Source organism: Montipora capricornis, chromosome 11, assembly GCF_036669925.1.
Source record: "Montipora capricornis isolate CH-2021 chromosome 11, ASM3666992v2, whole genome shotgun sequence".
In the NCBI taxonomy this organism is placed as follows: Eukaryota; Metazoa; Cnidaria; class Anthozoa; order Scleractinia; family Acroporidae; genus Montipora; species Montipora capricornis.
Window position 1 is genome coordinate 39,912,025 of NC_090893.1, and position 18,639 is coordinate 39,930,663.

General features: G+C 38.7%; 4 protein-coding genes across 4 annotated transcripts in view; all 4 read right to left on the bottom strand.

Moving 5' to 3' along the window:
• LOC138024287 (lactadherin-like) overlaps positions 1-18,639 on the bottom strand; it is a 296,558-nt gene that overhangs the window by 124,956 nt on the left and 152,963 nt on the right. The window lies entirely within an intron of this gene.
• Positions 1-18,639, bottom strand: part of LOC138024267 (single-stranded DNA-binding protein 3-like) — a 699,715-nt gene that overhangs the window by 114,242 nt on the left and 566,834 nt on the right. The gene's annotated exons all lie outside the window — the stretch shown is intronic.
• On the bottom strand, positions 13-5,941 carry LOC138024752 (receptor-type tyrosine-protein kinase FLT3-like). The gene is made up of 6 exons (XM_068871947.1): positions 5,937-5,941; positions 5,367-5,569; positions 3,382-3,566; positions 2,953-3,042; positions 1,211-1,465; positions 13-228 (listed from the first exon to the last, which is right to left on the bottom strand). Exons 1-6 carry the CDS (start codon positions 5,939-5,941, stop codon positions 13-15), a joined length of 954 nt encoding a protein of 317 aa, XP_068728048.1.
• Positions 9,235-18,639, bottom strand: part of LOC138024753 (uncharacterized) — a 79,820-nt gene continuing 70,415 nt past the window's right edge. Inside the window, exons 5-7 of the mRNA XM_068871949.1 lie at positions 14,538-14,685; positions 9,746-10,072; positions 9,235-9,341 (exon numbers count right to left, since the gene is read on the bottom strand). Coding sequence (XP_068728050.1) covers positions 9,235-9,341; positions 9,746-10,072; positions 14,538-14,685 — 582 coding nt within the window. The remainder of the gene's footprint in view (positions 9,342-9,745; positions 10,073-14,537; positions 14,686-18,639) is intronic.

Here is an 18,639-nt window from a genome sequence, read left to right on the forward strand (position 1 = left end):
CAGACTTGATACTTACACATCGGTCTTGGTGGTAAAGATCTGTTCAAAAAGTGACTCTGGAGCCATCCACTTCAATTGCTGTTTCTTCCCAGTGTATACTTTGTAGACCTCATTGTTCAAGTGCCGCATCAATCCGAAGTCACCAATTTTGACTTTCTTGCCGTGTCCCACCAGAATGTTCCTCGCTGCTAGGTCCCTGTGCACCAGACCCTTTTGGGAAAGATAGGTCTGTAAAAGAAAAATGATTATGGGTATTGCAAGGGATTTGTGATGTAAAAGTCAGTTTTGAGGGCCCAAGTCACAGGATTCTCACAAAAATATCTTTCCTGGAAGCGTGTAGCCTCCTATCGCAGAATCTTTTTAAGGTTAATTGTTCCTCCCGCACACAAGAACGCCACATTCCTTTTTTCCGTTGTGAGACGTTAACCAATGATTTGCTTTTTATTTTTAAGAGTGTGACCAAATAAAAAAGCTGTAATAAAGTCCACTGCAATTTGCAACGGAAATTTGAAGCTTAAAAATTACACGGACTTTAAGGTGAAGGTTAACTTTTCTTACCATATTGAACACGATCTCTGATTGGTTGAAAGAGGGAAAGGAATATGGGCTCCCGTGAGGCAGTCTCTTGCAGGTGGGAGAAACGACTGACCCTAAAAGAGTCTGTGATAGGAGGCTAAGAGCAGCAGAGATGTAACCGCCTATTTAGTGCTAATCCAATAGAGGTGCCTCTCAACTTGTTTCCTTGAGGCGCATGTGCTAATCCTGGTGCCAGCACGTACCAAAGAGTTTTAATTGGGTTTTGCCGAGAAAGGGCGTTACATACATTTAAAACAAACGTTAAAATATCATTCAAAAAACGCTAAAAAACATCATGGGGAGTAGAAAAAATAGCATATCATCCACACATGACCATCCCAAACCTCTGTTGTATGAAAAACGTCATTACAAAAGAGCTCAAAGAAGAGTGAGCTAAGCAGATCTGATGCTGTTGAGATGAAACCAGTTGAAACAGGGCTTTGGGCTTGCCATGGTTTGGTTATGTAACTACTGATCATGTCATCAGCATCCGACACCAAAGATCGACAGTAACGCACGCAAAAACTCCGAAACTTGCTGAGAAAGACGGAATGAATAAGAAATTAAACGCAGGAAAAGACTAAGACAAATACAAAAAAAAAGAAAGAAAAAAATCTGGCTATTTACCACTTACCATGCCACGTGCTACCTGCCAGGCAAGCTTTACTGGATCAAGTGGAGCAAACGAGTCACAATCCTCGTCACATTCATCAGCTGTATTATTAGTGGAGGCATCTGCCTGGTTTGATGCGGATGATGAAAACGTTACAAAGGGTGTTTCCAATTCAATAGTAACAGAAGCATCAACTTCGGTTCCGTTTTCTTCCACAGATATGGAAGGCCCAATGTTTTCATGCAATAATGTTTTCTCTTCTTCTGTTTGACCATCCTAGATATATACATAAGAAAGGACCATACAGATAACTTGAAATGAAATAAATGTATCTTTAAAGTGCTTATAGACGAAATGACGAAGTGATCCTCGCATTTATCGTCCAGATAAGTGCGAATATCGCTTCTTCATTTCCACAGATAACGTTAGTGAGTAAAACTAAGAAGGGGCCATTGCTGCCAGTTTAGTTGAAAAGTACATAAATATTGGCCATTATATTATATTATATTATATTATATTATATTCAGCTAACCCTAACCGCAACGGTTGTTAATGCGCTAGAACGTTTCCTAGAGATTCTCAAAACTTCACATTCGTCAACATTACAAAACTTCACATTCGTCCCCATGATGTAGTCCGGTTAAACAGACCATACAGATCATTTTGCAGGGCTTTGCAGTCCTCTTGACGACGAACAACTCTATAACACTTCGCATCATCAGCATAGAGAGTCATACTGGTGCATGGGCTGACAAACTTGGGGAGGTCGATCACCTATAAAAGATATAGGAACGGAGCCAACAGGCTGACCTGAGGAACACCCTCTGAGATCTGGAAGTCAATTGCAAATAGTCCGAGAACCAAAAGAGAAGGGGACCCAAGATGCCGTACAAAGAGGAAGAAGACGGCGGTGTGGAACCGAGTCAAACGCTGAAAACAATGGTCAGGGTAGATCATATCGATCTCATTCCCTGCATCCAAGGCTGTCCCAAGGTCGTTCAGAACGGACAGAAGCTGTGTCGGAGAGCTGATAGTAAATCTGCCAGTTCGGGAATAAGTTTGGAGAGCACACAGCGTTCGCAGAGCTTACTGACGATGGAGAGAAGTGAGATCTGCCTGTAGTTGGTGACATCGGTTCTTGGCCCCTTCTTGTGCAGCGGGCATATATTATTATTATTATTATTATTATTATTATTATTATTATTATTATTATTATGCTGTTGACATAAAAGCTCAAATATACCGTTGCTAGTTTTTCAACAATGATTATAATTGGTCACTACATCCAAAAATTTTACTAAATGTCGCCTGTTATCGTAAGCTTGAGCTGTAGGCTTTTTGCATGTGCATGTCTCTCTGTTGATGTTCGGTAGTATGACTCCGTACGGAACATGCCAACAGACAGCAGTAAAACTAATATATAGCTTTAGCCAAGCCTAAAAGCAGAGCTCCGGGGTTCTTTATTCTTACAAGAAGTTAACTTGGCTTGAGACTGCAATCCAATCACAACCCAGTACCTAGTCAGCGGTCAACTTAAAAAAAAAAACCCAGCTGACCTCGATGAGCTCAAAACTTGAGCCCACGATATGGTCACGTAATACTGGTCACATTGGCATACATGGACGGGTGGACGCACGTACGGTCGTGGAGTACAATATCTTCTTACCCATGATGCTATACGTACGCGCCTTTGACGCGCGGAGCTCCGCTATAATAAAGATGAATCTTTCACACCGGATAAGACCAATAGTGAAAGGATGTACCTGGTCCGTAGTTGAGTTCTGTTCCCTTGCTCCGTTGTACATCTCTTCATCTTCGTCAACGACGGTAGCTCCAACGGTAGATGTTTTTATCTGCGTGAACGAAATAAGGGCCAAGTTGTTAGAAGCAATAAACGATGTTGGAACAGTCTGAACTAAAACGAAGGTGTAATGAGTTTTGGCTTGTCATCTTTTAATTGTATGTTTGCTTGAGTCTACGATACTGGTTTGTTGTTGTTGTTGTTTTTTTTCAAACAAAAAATGAGAAACTTTTTAGCAACTACGGGATACCACGTTAAAGGCTGATAAAAAAATTGGATGTGGCGAGATAAGATGAAGGAAATACTGTCCTGTTATAACTTACAAGTGCACCTTAGGTAAGTGTACTAGAAAATTATCTACTTCCTGTTATTAGGGAGGAAAGCATATTACCTTGCTTCTCTTCGCTCTCAACCACTGAAGTAAGTCGCCATGAGGAATGTACTCGACAATCAGACGAAGTGGAGTAGCTGTGGTCCAACAGCCCACGAAATTCAGCACGTTTGGATTCTTCCCCACTACCTTCATGGTCTCAATCTCATCCAAAAATTCGTATTTCTGCTCTTCAGTGGCGTTTTCTTGAGAAAAAAAGTGATGAAATAATGTTGAACAAATCAGTTTCAAAGTAGGTTGCTTGAGGCCGGGACAAATCATGCGATAAGTCGCTGCAAAACGTCGCGGGGACAAGTCGGCGCAACAATTCGCCTTGTGTGACACGGTTAATTTTTCAGAAATCAATGTCGCTGAGGCAGAGTTTTGTCGCCGCGATTAGTCCCACGAATTCAAACTCGTTTGAATTCGTGCGACTAATTGTAGCGACACAATTAGCAGCGTTGTCGCACCGTGTGTATACTTCCGGCAAAAAATAATGAATATAAAAGACCAATGAGAGAGCGTCATATGGTCAGCCATATTGAATTAGATAACTAATTCACATTCCCCTTCATACGAGATCACTGCGTGTGCACCGAACAGGCGTCGTGTCGCAACGACTTGTTTTGCAAGTAGTACACATAGAGCAACTTATTGCAGAGGCCTGTCTCTGCGACTTGTCGCCTAGAGTGTCCTGGTCTTTAGGGTTTCAGTGTGATGAACGGTTAATTATTTTATTGTAATCTGACCGCAATTTACGCAGTAAAACACAACCAAGCATTTCCGTTTTCTCTAATACAGGGCACAATGGAGTTTAGAAAAACCTTCATGTAGAGTCTTTAATTGCCAGTAGCTACCGTGCCTCCGTGAGATACAAATCAGAAGCTACGATTGAAGCAGTAACTGTCACTTAGAAGCTTGCGGAGGTCTGATAAGCGAGTAATTAGTTTAAATCTTTGGCATTTCCTTAATCATTGTTGCATGGGTTTTGTAAAAAAGTTTTTCAGTAATTAAGTTTATTTTACAAACTTTATTAGTTGTCAAGTCTAATCCTTTAAACTAAGTTTCTTGTCCTCGTGGTCTTTACAGTTGGTCTGATGTCGTTTTAAATTCGCTAGCAATCGAGGTATCATTAGTTTTTTTCAGCAATATGTTATTACCACGTGGAGATATAATTTATACTCAGACAGAATTTTTCCGGAGTACTTCAGTGGCTTATACCTGATTATATTTCATTATTAAATTTTCGACCTCGGATATCGCGTTTTTAGCTTTCTGCTTAGTTCACTCAATCTCATTGATCAGCTCATATACTGTATGCCCTAATATGGAAAATGATTGTGTCAAGTGTTGCCAAGCTGGAAACTAATTGGCCTTACTTTCCAAATGTCCAAGCTTTCAGAAAGTAATGAAAAGTTTATAAAACAATTATTTTATTCACACTTGTTGGATATGAGACTGGTTATCGCCAATTTAACACTACTCGCCTCATTGGCTGTTTACAATCTCATATCTGATGTGCGCTCGCGGAAAAATTGTTAAATAAAATTTCAGTTTACAGCTTATTGAGTCAAGGGAATAAATCACGTGTCCCTTATCCCTACATCAAGAACACTTTATTTCGAAGTCAAGCCCGTAAATTAGTCCTTTAATCGCCCTAAACCGGTTTACCCTTGAGAGTCGTTTGGTGTTGCATGCAGTGTCGTGACATGACTGCAATAACGCTCATCGACATAAAGTTATAATTGTAATGAGATTCACATTAGTTGGTGTAGGAGTCACAAGGTCACCCTCTTATCATGACGTCATCCAAAACCCCAACCAAAGAGCGATACATGAATTGAAGTTCTCTACAACAAGCATTCAAATTTTTACAATGCAGTTGAAGTCGAAGCTAAATAGTTTGCATTGCGTACTTATTTACCTTAATTGACTCCCGGGATACAAATGCAAGGTAATTACTTCGGTGTGTGATCCATACAAGGAATAGACACTTTCATACCTACCATGTAATTCTTTAACAGCAACGATCTTGTACTTGAAAATTTTCTCACACCAGTCTTGGGTATTCTTGTTAAAGAACTCCAATCCGTCAATCAATTTGGCTTTGTGCACCTTCCCAAATGCTCCTTGACCCACCTCTTCCAATGATTCTATTCGCTCTGGAGGAATTTCGCAGGAATTCAGTGGTTTAATATCGTTTGCCGTCCTAAAAAAAACAACAACACAAAGTAACAACATCAGTTACAGCTATCCAGATGTGGAACGAGGTTTCAGTAAGTTCTGGGACTCACACAACGTCACAGCAAATATTATTTTAGGTCGCAGAAGGAATGGGGCTTATCCCTAAGAGTTGGCTACGAGTGCTTTACCTTTGAACCATAAACAAAATAGAGCTTAATCCCAACAGCCTTTCATGCTGTCTTTTTTGTTTTGTTTCTGCAACTCTGAGACTACGCGAGACCACTCCATTGAGACTAAAATGAGATTTGGGTCACAGATCATTATTTGGACATCCCTACATCTTTCCTAATGATACCCTGCAGCTTCGACCCACCCTTGGACCTTCTGATTACCTCATAGAGTTCTAAAGTGTGATGTCATAAAAAACTAAATTTGTGAAATTATGGGATTTTTCGGGGTATAGAGTGTTTTCATTCACACGTGATCATGACACAACAGAGTTCAATTCCCGGAGAATTTGTTGGGGACACCGACATGGCCGCTGTTCCTTTGTTTAGGGACACCAATGTGGCCGCCGTGACGTCACGTGAAAACACTTTATTATGAAACGACAACATCCGAAAGGCCTACTCGCCAAAAATGAGCATTTCAGGGCAAAAAAATGTACTTGAGATATTAGCCCAGTTATGCTCATGTGACAATTATCTCAGTCTCTTTACTGCTAGGACTGAAGTGTCGAAATGGAGTATATTTGCAATTGTACAGAACGAGATTTATTTTTTGATGTTGACTCAGGGGTAGTCTGAAAAAATCAGAGTGGCTATCTGCAGGAGTCGAACCTACACTGTACGACATTCCGATTACTAGTTTGGATGCTCTATCTGCCCCTGAGCTATACGAAACTATTGGAAGCTAGGCCATTAAACTACAATCATGGACAAATTGTTAAGAACAATTCAGCATTTTATCTTTCAACTTACTTATCGCATATTATGGACTCTTTTGCAACCCCCTTTCCCCCATTCAATGTTACTTGAGGGAAATGAACTGAAAACAGTGTGCAGGACTGAGAGTGGACCAGTTTATGCCCAACATTGATTGGGTAGGGAGGGCGAAAAGTGCCTCAGTGAAGTCCCAAAAATGTGCACTGGAATGAATGTCCCAAAGGCCGAATTTGTCCATGATCGTAGGTTCCAATGACAACTGTGCCTCTAAACTGCAAGGACTGAAATTGTCTGCAGCATGCATTCTCGCTATAATTATATTAAATGAAGTGGATGACAAATTTTAATCCCGGTGAATGAAATGAAGAGAGGATATTTCCGATGGAAACTCAGTGATACTCGGAAAGAATCCAAGAGCTCCTTTGCAGGTATTGAACCTATGACAGCCTTCTGATGACTAGTTCGGATACTCAAGCACTGAGTTATAGGAGACTCGTTGGAGCCAGGGCATGGTCCATGATTTTGATGGTGTTCCTGGGATACTCGGAAAAAATCCAAGTGCTACTTTTCAGGAGTCGAACGTACGACCTTCCGATCACTACTTCGTGTACGCAGTTTACGACATTTGTCTAAATTTTCACAATACTATTTGCCTAAAGATAGAAAAGCCAGAGATTTTGAAAGTCACCGTAAGTTTTTGCATAGCAATAAAAACAAACTGTGAATTCACAGCTCTACTGAATTTTATTCATTAGACGTGAAATTTTCCTTTTGTTCCCTTTATCGTAAATTTGCAAACGAATCCAGCCATAAAATTTCACTCATTTTTGGGAATACAAATGTACATGGGTTTTCTGATTTGCGTGATCACTGTACTGATAAGTTTTTTTCCCCAACAATGTATTATCTTTGCGTAGGCGAAAGTTCTTGTGTCGAAAATTGCATATCTTTGGCCTTAGCACGACTTTACTTCTTTCTGATCATATTAAAATCTACAATGTCCTTTGTCAATTTCATTGCAGGCAGTTTTCAGTTTTTGCAATACATAAAAGGTTTTATTATTATTATTATTATTATTATAATTATTATTATTATTATTATTATTATTATTATTTTATCCTAGTTTAAAAAAAATGCATTGTTTTATTTACCCCAATTTATGAGTCATTAAAAACTACTGTACCAGTTAAAAGAAAAAAAAGCTTACCACTTTGCAGGATGCTTCTTCCTTCCCCTTTTATGGCAGGAAAAACCAATAAGAAGGAGAAACCCAAGCAAAGATACACCGCCAATGGAAAAACCAAGAATACTCGCAATGAAAAAACCTGCTCCACTGTCATCTAACAATGGCGGCTGCGTGGTTACATAAGTCATAACTGCTATAAAATAGAATCAAATTTTCAATGCAATAGTTTTCATGAAATTTTTAGCACATGCATTTAACTATATGTGTGTTTAAAACTAAGGAACAATATTATTATTATGCTTAACTCTCATGAACAGGTATATGTGCAGATGACTTCACATGCAATAACGATTAAAATTTGCAACATGAAACACTTTCACACATTATACATCAGTGCAACGATAAACTTTATGCCTTTGAAATCTAATGCAACGTTTCTTTTATGAAATATTTTCCCTAGTCTCTGGATATTATTGGCCTTTTATGCCCCTGGTAAACATGGAGACTCTACAGTTCAGATTTCAATGACACATAAATGATATTAAAGAAACAGCAACACAGTTTGTAATGATCCTTGCCCTCAGCAGTGTGATTTATTCACGAATCACACTTTGCTTGCTCTAATTCGCACCTTTTCCCCAGCCATTGAGAAAGGAACACTAAAACAAAACAACCAATTAGATTTCAAGGCTTGTTTAAAGTAACCAATCAAATTGCAACAAAATGAGATACAAAGAAAGCCAAAGTGTGGCAAAGTTCATGTTTAAACTGTTTTTCATCTGAGTTGAATTTCCTTTAACGGTACATGTACATAGTTTCCTTTGTTACGGTTGACTGAGCTTTTGACACATGACTTCTTAAACTCATTAATAATTCATCAAGTGATAAACCAATTGCGTGACCGCATTTAGGTCACATGGATGCACCGTGATACCGCGGTAAAAAACAGCGTGTTTGGATATATAAACAACGGCCCACTTGTCTTTGTACCGTGTACTTTTAGGCTTGGACTGTACAAGCAAAGATTCTTCTTCTTGCACACTTTTGGGCGGTCGAAACCGGCAAAATTCATCCTCACCTAACCCATCCATGTTTCTGAACTACCTGGACGCCACTAAATGCAAATTGTGGCTACTTGAAATAAACAAGCTTTGCAAATTGTGGCCACTTGAAATAAACAAGCTTCAGTTGGGAAAAAACACTGACATTATCATCACAAACTGTGCGCTTTCTTTTGTGTGCAATTAGGCACCGATTGAGAAGCCATTTCAAAAACTCATGCTTCGTGTTTTACCGGGGTTTCCAAACACTCGGAAACAAAAAAAGCCCTCAGCCTAACGGCCTCGGGCTTTCATCCGTTTTCTCGTGTTTGGAATCGAAGAGAACAGAACTGTTCATTCCATCACCAGCGGAGGTAAAGGCCAACACATGAAATCCATATTGTGTAAATCATTTTAGCCAATCCGGTGACGTTTTTTGTGTACATCGTGATTTTGGAAACAGAAATTTTTTCTACTCTGTAAATATCGGAGCCTTCTTTCCTGAAAAATATCTTTAAACCTAAATGATTCCATGTCTGGAGTCAGGGGAAGAAAGCTGCCAGGATGCTATGATAGCCGTAGATGTGTTAGCAGTCACTGTAAAATTGCTAGGAGCTTTTGATGGAACTGAAAGATTTCAAATGCAGCAAAGACAATAAAACAGAATGAACTTTGCCCATGAAATGAAATAGAAGAAATGTGATTCAACCATTCTTAATTGAAAAGCAACTTTCTTCCTTTCTTTCCAATAAAGGAAATTAATTATATGAAGGAAGTGACATTTTAAATGAACAAAGATGGCTTATCAGGAAGAAGAAAATAAGTAAATGAATGAATATATCAATCAATAAATAAAAACACCATTTCATTCTAAATTTGCAAATATCTCAATTTATTACATCTTCTCCCACACCATGTGGAATAATTATTGTCTGTCTATGGGCATTGGAAATTGCGATTTCATTCAGCTGTAATTCACAACATTGCCCCCAATTGAATAGGTAGCACGATAAAAAGCTACAGTCCCTTACCATCTTCCAATGTCCTTGCAATCTTTGAGGAACTCTTTGGTCCACACTCCACAGAACTGAATACATACACTTTAAATTCATACTCTGTGAATTTCTCAAGCCCTGTAACTTGTCCGAAGAAAACCAACGAACCATTGATATTTGAAACCCAAGCCACATCTTTGATAGTTTGTATTTCTGATACGCTGGAGTCTCTCTTTTGGTAAAGAAGTTTAAAGGTTATCAAATTTCTTTCGTCGTAGTACCGTTTTGGAAGTTTCCAAGAGGCAGCGACACTAGTCGATGATTGTGCAGTCACATTGACAAGAACAGGAGCTTCAACAGGAACTGGTATGGAGAACAAGGAATTGCTGAATACAGAAGAATACCGCACAAGTCCAGAAACATCACTACTTATTAAATTCAAATGTGCTAGAAAATCGTTCTTTATACGTAACTAATTTCAACCCATACTCTACTTCTGAAATGACGATTATCGGCAATTCCTAAGTTTCTCTAAATTGACTATTATCGTCAATTTAGGACGCTTAGCTCTTGCTAGGGATTATGGGAAATCAATATACATTTTTTTGTCAGGAGTAGTGTTTGTCACATGCAAGGTCTCTATTAGGAAGAGCGAGGACCCTGGGAATGAGTGTTTGTGTGTGGTGGCCATTACTCTTCTCGGCCGGTCGGCTGTTGCCATTTGATGAATTTTTACTTGTTTTCTCCATTCAATTAAGTTACAAGGTAAGGAGAAGTCGTATAAACGAAGAAAAGTTGAGTTACTTGTAAACACGTTGAAATACTCTTTGTTACTCTCACACAAAACGAGTTAAGATTGAAAATATGTTACTTTATAGTAAGTTTTACATGTACAACCCTTCAACTTAGCTTTCTTGTGAGCTTTCACAGAGCAAAACTGACAATTTATGTCTAGATATTTCTTGATTCGTCATAGTTCTTAGTTTTGGAGATTCGGAGGGAGGAGATTAAGTTAAACCACGGACTTCTGGGCGTTTACAATGTATTTTAGTGCGTGAAAACGTCCTTTCTGTTGGCATATGCAAGAAATTCTTGGATGAATAAGGAACAATCGTACAAAATTCCACTAGGAAAATTGCATATTGAAAGTATGCGTGACGCAGTCTTCAACTGTCGGAAGAAATTTATACTTGAATTATTTCATAAGAATAGGCTCTATTGTATTAAGTCTCGTTCTTCAAAAGATGCCGCATAGGGGAAACAATAGTGGTTAGCTGTGGCGGGGTATTCTGCAGTTGCTATCTATCCTTACAATTAGCAATTTGAAGTAACCTCTCTTTTAGCTACGATTTGTTGACACGTTGTGTGATGGCGCCTGTGCCAATGCGTACTTGTGTCAAATAAACGTTGATGATTAGCATTACAGTAAATATTAATGTCATCTTATACATGTTGTGGTAAATGTCTAGTAAAGATTCCGTAAAATCTCCAAGCTGCAGACGAGAAAATGGTTAGGGAAGAAACATGTTTGGACTTCTAGTTTCGAGGAGATTAGGGTTGCTTACCATTTGTCTGAATAAACCGGTTGGGACGACCGGTGAATAATGGTAACAGTTTTTCCTAACTCAGCAAATCAGCCCAACGAGATAGCGCTTAATACCATTTGCAATTGTTTTCGGCTGATGAGGGACTGGAAACTTGAAAACTTAGCAAATGGTAAGGACATTTCCACTGTTCCGTTTGATGGGAAATGCCATTTACTGTGGTTTGTGTATTTCCCAGTCAGCAGATAAAGCTGGACATGGCCCCAGGTTATCATGTGGGAAGGAGGGGGTGTGATTGACTGAGTTAAGAGTCGCTGAAGTAAACATTTTGCAGGTTAGGGCCTCTAAAACATTTCAATTGGGTGCATTTGAGCATATGAGTTTCTCAGCCACCAAATCTTTTGCAATTAACTGCCAAGATGTGTTAGTCTGTCAACACGCTACAGGCATGAACACACTACTTCAGCAAAGAGGTAAATGCCGTCTACTTATTCATCAGCGGAAATATTGGAATCAGTCGCTAGTAGCAGAGGAGAATTTGTTTACGATAATTCCGGATAAATCAGCGGGCAAGTTCAATAATGATTGTGACATGTGACAAACACTTAGCTCTCGAAAACAAATAAAGCCAGGCATATCGCCGGTGCTGACAAAGTGTGGGGAAATCCCACACAAAAACTAATGTCTTCAAACTGTCAAAAATTTTCACACTTACTGGTAATGGTAAAACAGAAAAGCTAATTTGTAAAAGCATAGTTTACGTACAGTGTTGTATTAAAGCTGGAAGCAAGAACTCTTAGCTGACAATTGCACTTGCCTGCTGATTTATCCAGCTTTAGTAAATTTTCAGCTCCGACTATTGCATTTCTAGCTTTTTGATTGGCTAAAAGACTCTGACTATGAGCCAATAGTCGACGTTTTACGTCATATGGAAAATAGTGCGCCAAGATGCTCTATCCGGACCCTTTGTAAAATTGTGGAAATAAAAATCGGCGGCAAAACCCGGTTTTACAATTTACTAGAACAATTATTCCATTCGCCCTTGTTGGATATGAAGTGATTATAACCATCTCGCGCTAAGCGCTCGTTGGTTATTTTATCACTTCATATCCAACTCTGGCTCATGGAATAATTGTTATTTATCGTAAACAAATTCTCCTCTGCTACTAGCGACTGATTCCAATATTTCCATTTACAAATAAGAGTAGACAGCATTTACCTCTTTGTAGAACGCAAATATTTCATGATTCTTTGAAGTTGTGTGTTCATGCCTGAAGTGCGTTGACACATTTTGGCAGTTAATTGCAAAAGATTTGGTGGCTGAGAAACTCACATGCTCAATTTCACCCAATTGTCATGCGTCACAAGCCTTAATCTGCAAAATGTTTACTTTAGTGACTGTTAACACTGTCAATTCTCGCCCCCTCCTTCCCCCGTGATTACTTGGAGCCATGTCCAGCTTTGTCTGCTGACTGGGAACACAACAACCACTGTGACAGTAAATGGCATTTACCATCATGATACATTATCCCAAACTCCATCACATTTAAGTTTTGGTATCCTGTGTCAACCAACGGCTACACTGGATTTTTGATTTTGCTAACGTTAAAAAAAATATTATCTCGAAGGAAAACCATTTCAATGGAGAATTGTGATTGGCTCTTAAACCTTGGGCATCAAAACACCACCACATTTAATCTCATGGGTGCTTTGTGTGATCTTCTTGAATACTCCATAAATATTTACCAAGAGAAATTTACCTTGGGGAATTTGGTAATACTCACTAGAGGCAGTTTTCCATCGTAAAAGGGTCACAGTGCTTTTTAATACCATTTAGCAAAATAGCATTTAGCAAATAGAACAGTGAGGGTGCTTACCATGTGTCAGAATAAACCGGTTGGGATGGGTTTTTCCAAAATCAGCAAACCAACCACATGAGATGGTGCTTACCATTTGTAATACGCTTTCCCGTTATTGTTGTCGGCTGATGAGAGACTGGAAACTGGAAAGTTTAGCAAATGGTAAGTCAATTTCCGCCGTTCTGTTCCAGCAGAAATAGAGGACTACGTCTAGAGGTAGTCCACAATTTCCGAATGGATTCTCCACAAAAATTTCCTTTCCATTTCACTTTCAACTGAAATTTCCGGAATTTTTGGACAAATGGTAGGCACCCTAATTTTCCGGAAAACCCATTCAAAAGTTGTAGACTACCTATACAGAGGTAGTCCTCTTTTTCCATTCCGAACGGAACAGAGGAAATTACCTTTAATTAAATATCATTTGCTAAATTTTCCAGTTTCCAGTCTCTCATCAGCCGAAAACAATTGCAAATGGTAAGTGCCATCTCGTTGGGCTGGTTTGCTGATTTTGGAAAAACTGTTACCATTATTCACCGGTCATCCCAACAGGTTTATTCTGACAAATGGTGTGCAAAAATGTTTGTCCAGTTTGGGATTCTACGGAATCTTTATTCACTATAACATGACAAAATGTGTTAACTTTACTGTAATGCTAATCATCAACGTCTATTTGACTGAAATCCCACACAAGTACGCATTGCAGACCTATTTTTCTTAACTCAGAACCCCAATGCCTAACCTCGCTGGAGTCAAAGCTGGGAATGTTCGATTAATAACCCTTTCCCCAACCACTAGACCACCGCAGCGCTATTGTTAGAAGATTACTTTTTTAAAATGTCAATTTTTTTTTTCTGAATGTCGCTGTAAACATGTATTATCACTGGTTAAGAAACAAGTTTAAACAGGGGAAAATGTTCATTACCAAACCTCAAGAAAAAGCTCACCATTTTAAAATCAAGTACTAGTCTTAACCACTAGTCAGCAATGACTTTATATATACTACAAGTTTAATCTTGATAAATAATTGGTGTAATTGTGAGCCAGTTGATCTTCAGTTGTTAAGTGGGTAAAAACAGCTCCTTCGCAGTCGGTGCTCCAGGTTCACATCCCGTCCAGGGATGCAACTTTTACTTTTTTTTTCTTTTCATCTGCTACCACAAGTCCTGGGACAGAGTAATCTAAATTGACGATTACAGTCATTCCAGAGAAAATTTGTAATCGTATATAATCGTCATTTCGGATGTAGAGGATATGTTTAAATTTTACAGTACTAACAGAAGGCTGTCAAATACTATTCCTGAAAATATACGCATAAAGAACAAGTTCAAAAATGGAGTTAATTTTTTTCTTTTCTAATTTTGTCCTTTTAAATAATTACATGCAGATGGATCTGCAAAACTTATAGGAAATAAGTTCATGAGTTACCTAGAGATTTAAGTGCTCCATAGAGCTCAACTCTCAATGCCTTATGACCAAAAAAGTCAGTTGGCTGAAAGCGGACAAAGCTCGCTATGATAACCTCCTCAAGATTATGCTTGACAATGTCGTTTCGCCCAGTATTTCCATGAAAGACCTGCAAAAGAAATTAGAATTTATGCTGACAATTATGGACGGTGACGATGATACAGATGATAACAGTAGCCTGAATATAAGCTAAAGACAGACGGCTCTGTTTGGTAAGACAAATTCACGGTGGTAATGTTTACTTTGAAAAGTTTAATGTCAACTGTCCCAGTATCAGAAACCGCGGCTTTTTTAAGGACGGTGCCCACTACCTTAAAATTACATGAAATTTTCGTGACAGTTTAATTCCGCGATTTTGAGGTTCGCATATTTCGCGACACCTTTCTTTCGCGAGTTTGCGAAATTTTGCATTTTGACTCCCTTTAATTTCGAGTTTTTGAGTGAGACACACTCAAGGAGCCAGTAAATGGACAGTTTGAGGATTGTACAAAAGAATTGCTACCTGGAGCAGGGACGGAAAGCAGTTAGTGATGAAGAGGACCAGAAGATTACCACAGAATAGCTAAAAAATGATTGTTATGAACGTGTGTAATAAAGTCGCTGTCTCAGTTATTGATATCATGTGAGTCACTTAATTTTCGCGTCCTGTTATTTTCGCGACATTTAATTTTCGCGTCACTTAAATTTCGCGATTTCTTTTTTAATCACGAAATTTCATGTAATGAGGTACTTCAAAGGTATTTTTTCCCGGTTTATGAATATGCGGGAATAGAAAATCCTTACAAGTTTTATTGAAATCCAAAAAGAAAATTGGGAGTAGCCACGCATTTTTCAAAGTTAATTAATCAACAATATTTGCAAAAAGCTGTAAAATACAAAGCAATGTATATAGCGTTCTTTTCCAAATTGAGGCTCCGAACAATGGATGGTTATCCCCAATTTTCTTTTTGCATACCAAGAGCACTTGCTGAGTTCTGCTTTCTCCGCATAGTTTTAAACCGCGCAAAAATATCCCTCTATTGGGAAGCACCATCTACGGGAAACCCGAGTATTTCGAAATGTGCAAAACATATGGGTAATAACAATTGCAGGCACTATCCTTAAGTGGAATCTAAAATCATGCCATCCACATTTGTGGAAAAATAAAATAGGTAAAAGAAATAAGACCGATGCTGATTAAGTTCCACTAGAAAACCAACTTAAAGAGAATCTAATCAGCCGCCAGCAGATCTTCCTCCAAGATCAACTCCAAACAGAAAGCTACATGTACCAGCTAGATGAAAAAAGCGGTGAAATAATGAACTTTGTGGTGTCAAAGCCAATTTATTAAAACTAAATGAACTTACAACTCTCACGAATGTATTTTCAAAACGTCAAAATAAGACGTACGATAGATGCATTGTATTGCGGTGTTCTTTTACCAACTCCAAATGCGGAGAAGCTCGCAGACTCACGCATTGCAATGGAGACTAAAATGGCAAAAGCCTTCTGAGTCATTTTTATGCTTCATGTTGAAAAACATCTGTTTGAGAGAACGCCCCCGCTAACCTGACCACTGGAAATGTTTCACTGACGACATGTTTTCGATGTGGACTACAAGGGAAAACGAAATCAACCATTTTGGTAAATTCAAGAACAATTTTCTTCAACAATCAAATTTACTCGCGAATAAAGAACAACTAGCTACGTAGACTTGTCAAAACAAAGAATGAGTAACTTAGACTGACTAAATTATACTGAGAAATACCAGAAACCAGTTTAATATCATAATTGTAGGAAACATTTCAACTACGACATCCAAGAAAATAGCGACAACGTAAGAGAAACTCGAAAACTAATAAACAGTACGTTAGGTCGTAATTCTAAAACGACAATCATTAACAAGATTTCCAGTGGGGGTCGATCATATACTGACAAAACAGAAATAGGGGATAAAATGAATCTACATTTCGTCATGCTCAGGAAGAAATTGGACAAGAACATTCCATATACAGGTGCCCCACAAAATAAAAATCACAAGTAAGAGGGGCGGCATCTACCGGCGTCGAAAACGAGTTATATGACAGTTGGTTCCAGACAAAACATTTCTGGCGTTTTGACGCAACAAAAATAATAAAGATATGTTTAAGATAGCATTTCAGCACTTGTTTGACAATTTTGATGCGAATCTCCGTAAAAACAAAAGGCTTTCTTACTTAATTATATTCCATGTATTCTTATTCCAGAATACAGTCAATCGAACGCACCTTAACATATACGATAAACCTATAGAAAGGAAAGCTACCACAAAGTTGCTCAGCGTACACACTGATGAATTTAGACTGTCATAGGATAATCATATATCGCACATCGTACGGACCTAAAGGCCAAAATGGCTTGTGTATGCTTTAAAAATACTCATCCATATTCAATTATTATAGTCGTTTTCACCAATCGGATGAATTTCTCTAGACACGCGAGTAAGTTGTTATACCTACTAATTCACCCAACAAACGTAAAAGCCTGGGGAGGGATTTCAACGTGGTTGCGAAGTAAGTAGATGAACAATGGAATGCAAAATGAGGCATTATATAATGTCACTAGAGGTATTATGTAATGCCTCATGTTCATTTGTATTTCATGACTCCTTTCCTTGTTGCTCCTTGATATCTGCCACTGGGAGAACACCTTAAACACCCACTTGGTTGCGTTCCTGGTAGCCTTGGGATGCAGTCGTCCAAGTCTTTTTTCTCTTGCTCTTCCGCAGTGTTTGGCTGCCTAAATTAACTATTGTTTTGGAACGTTGTCCTCGGTTCAAGAGCCCTCAAAACACTAAACCGGAGCATTTTTACGCTTACTGGCCAACGTGAATAACATTTTTATACATCGCTCAAATACATTTCTTCGATTTCCAGGTGATCTAGACTGGCGCGTCTTCTTATGTAACGTCTTTTTTGTTCAGGGTGTTTTTCGATTCCCAGGGGAGCTGGGCTAGACCGCCGTTCACGAAGGAATAGTATTTTTCCCATCACGATTGGTCAAAACAGCTATTGAATATGGAGGAGTATTTTAAGCCACTTAAAACATGCGCAGCACGTGTTTTATCAGATATAAAAAATCTCTCGGGCTTCGCCATCACGACTTTTTATATCTGATAAAACACTCCTGCTTGTGTATATATTAAATAGTAAGTGTAAAATTAGACCTCTAACGAAAGACTTAAGAACATTGAATTCCATTTATCGATCAGTACAGCCGTACTTCGACTGTTGCAGCCTTGCGTGGGGTAACTGCTCAAAAAAACGTGTTTTTTTGTCGAACTCCGAGATGTATAACTACAACATCCGAAGAAGAAAGTTTGACATGCACTTGTCCAAACCTAAAGGCCGGGACACACTAGGCGATAAGTCGTTGCGACACGTCGCGGGAACAATTCGCCTTGTGTGACACGGTTAATTTCATGATAATCATTGTCGCTGAGGCAGAATTTTGTCGCCACGATCATAGTTAGTAGAGGGGAATGGTTATGAAACCCGGCAAACTTCAAAAGGCCGGCCTATTGTTTCGTTTTTGAGGTTGAATGGGTCCGTCACGTGATCCTGACCCTGCACATTGTAAAGCAATATGGCGGACGAGGTAGGCGCACTGTTCATGTTTGGTGATGATTTAGAAGCTATTTTGGATGTTTTAGAATATGATGAGAGAATACAAAAGCCTGGTAAGTGTTGAAGATTGTATTTTACAAAATGACTTTACGGCAGCAGTGAGCCTGGTAAGTGTTGAAGATTGTATTTTTGACTCGAATTCTCCACAAATACACTCGAGAATGTGCAAAATGTTTCTGTAAACAGTCACGACTTTCTTGTGTTTTGCATCTATAGAGCCAGTAAAAATAGCATAAAATGTGTAGATCTTTTGCAATATTTTAATCTCAGTACATTTATCAATTATTCAAAAAGTACTTGAAGCCAAAAACAAAGAAAAATGACCATAAAGATATCAAAATCACGAACGATGTTTGCCTATAATCGACCCTTTGCAAACTCTGAATATCCTATATTACTGTATACTATGTATTCATAAT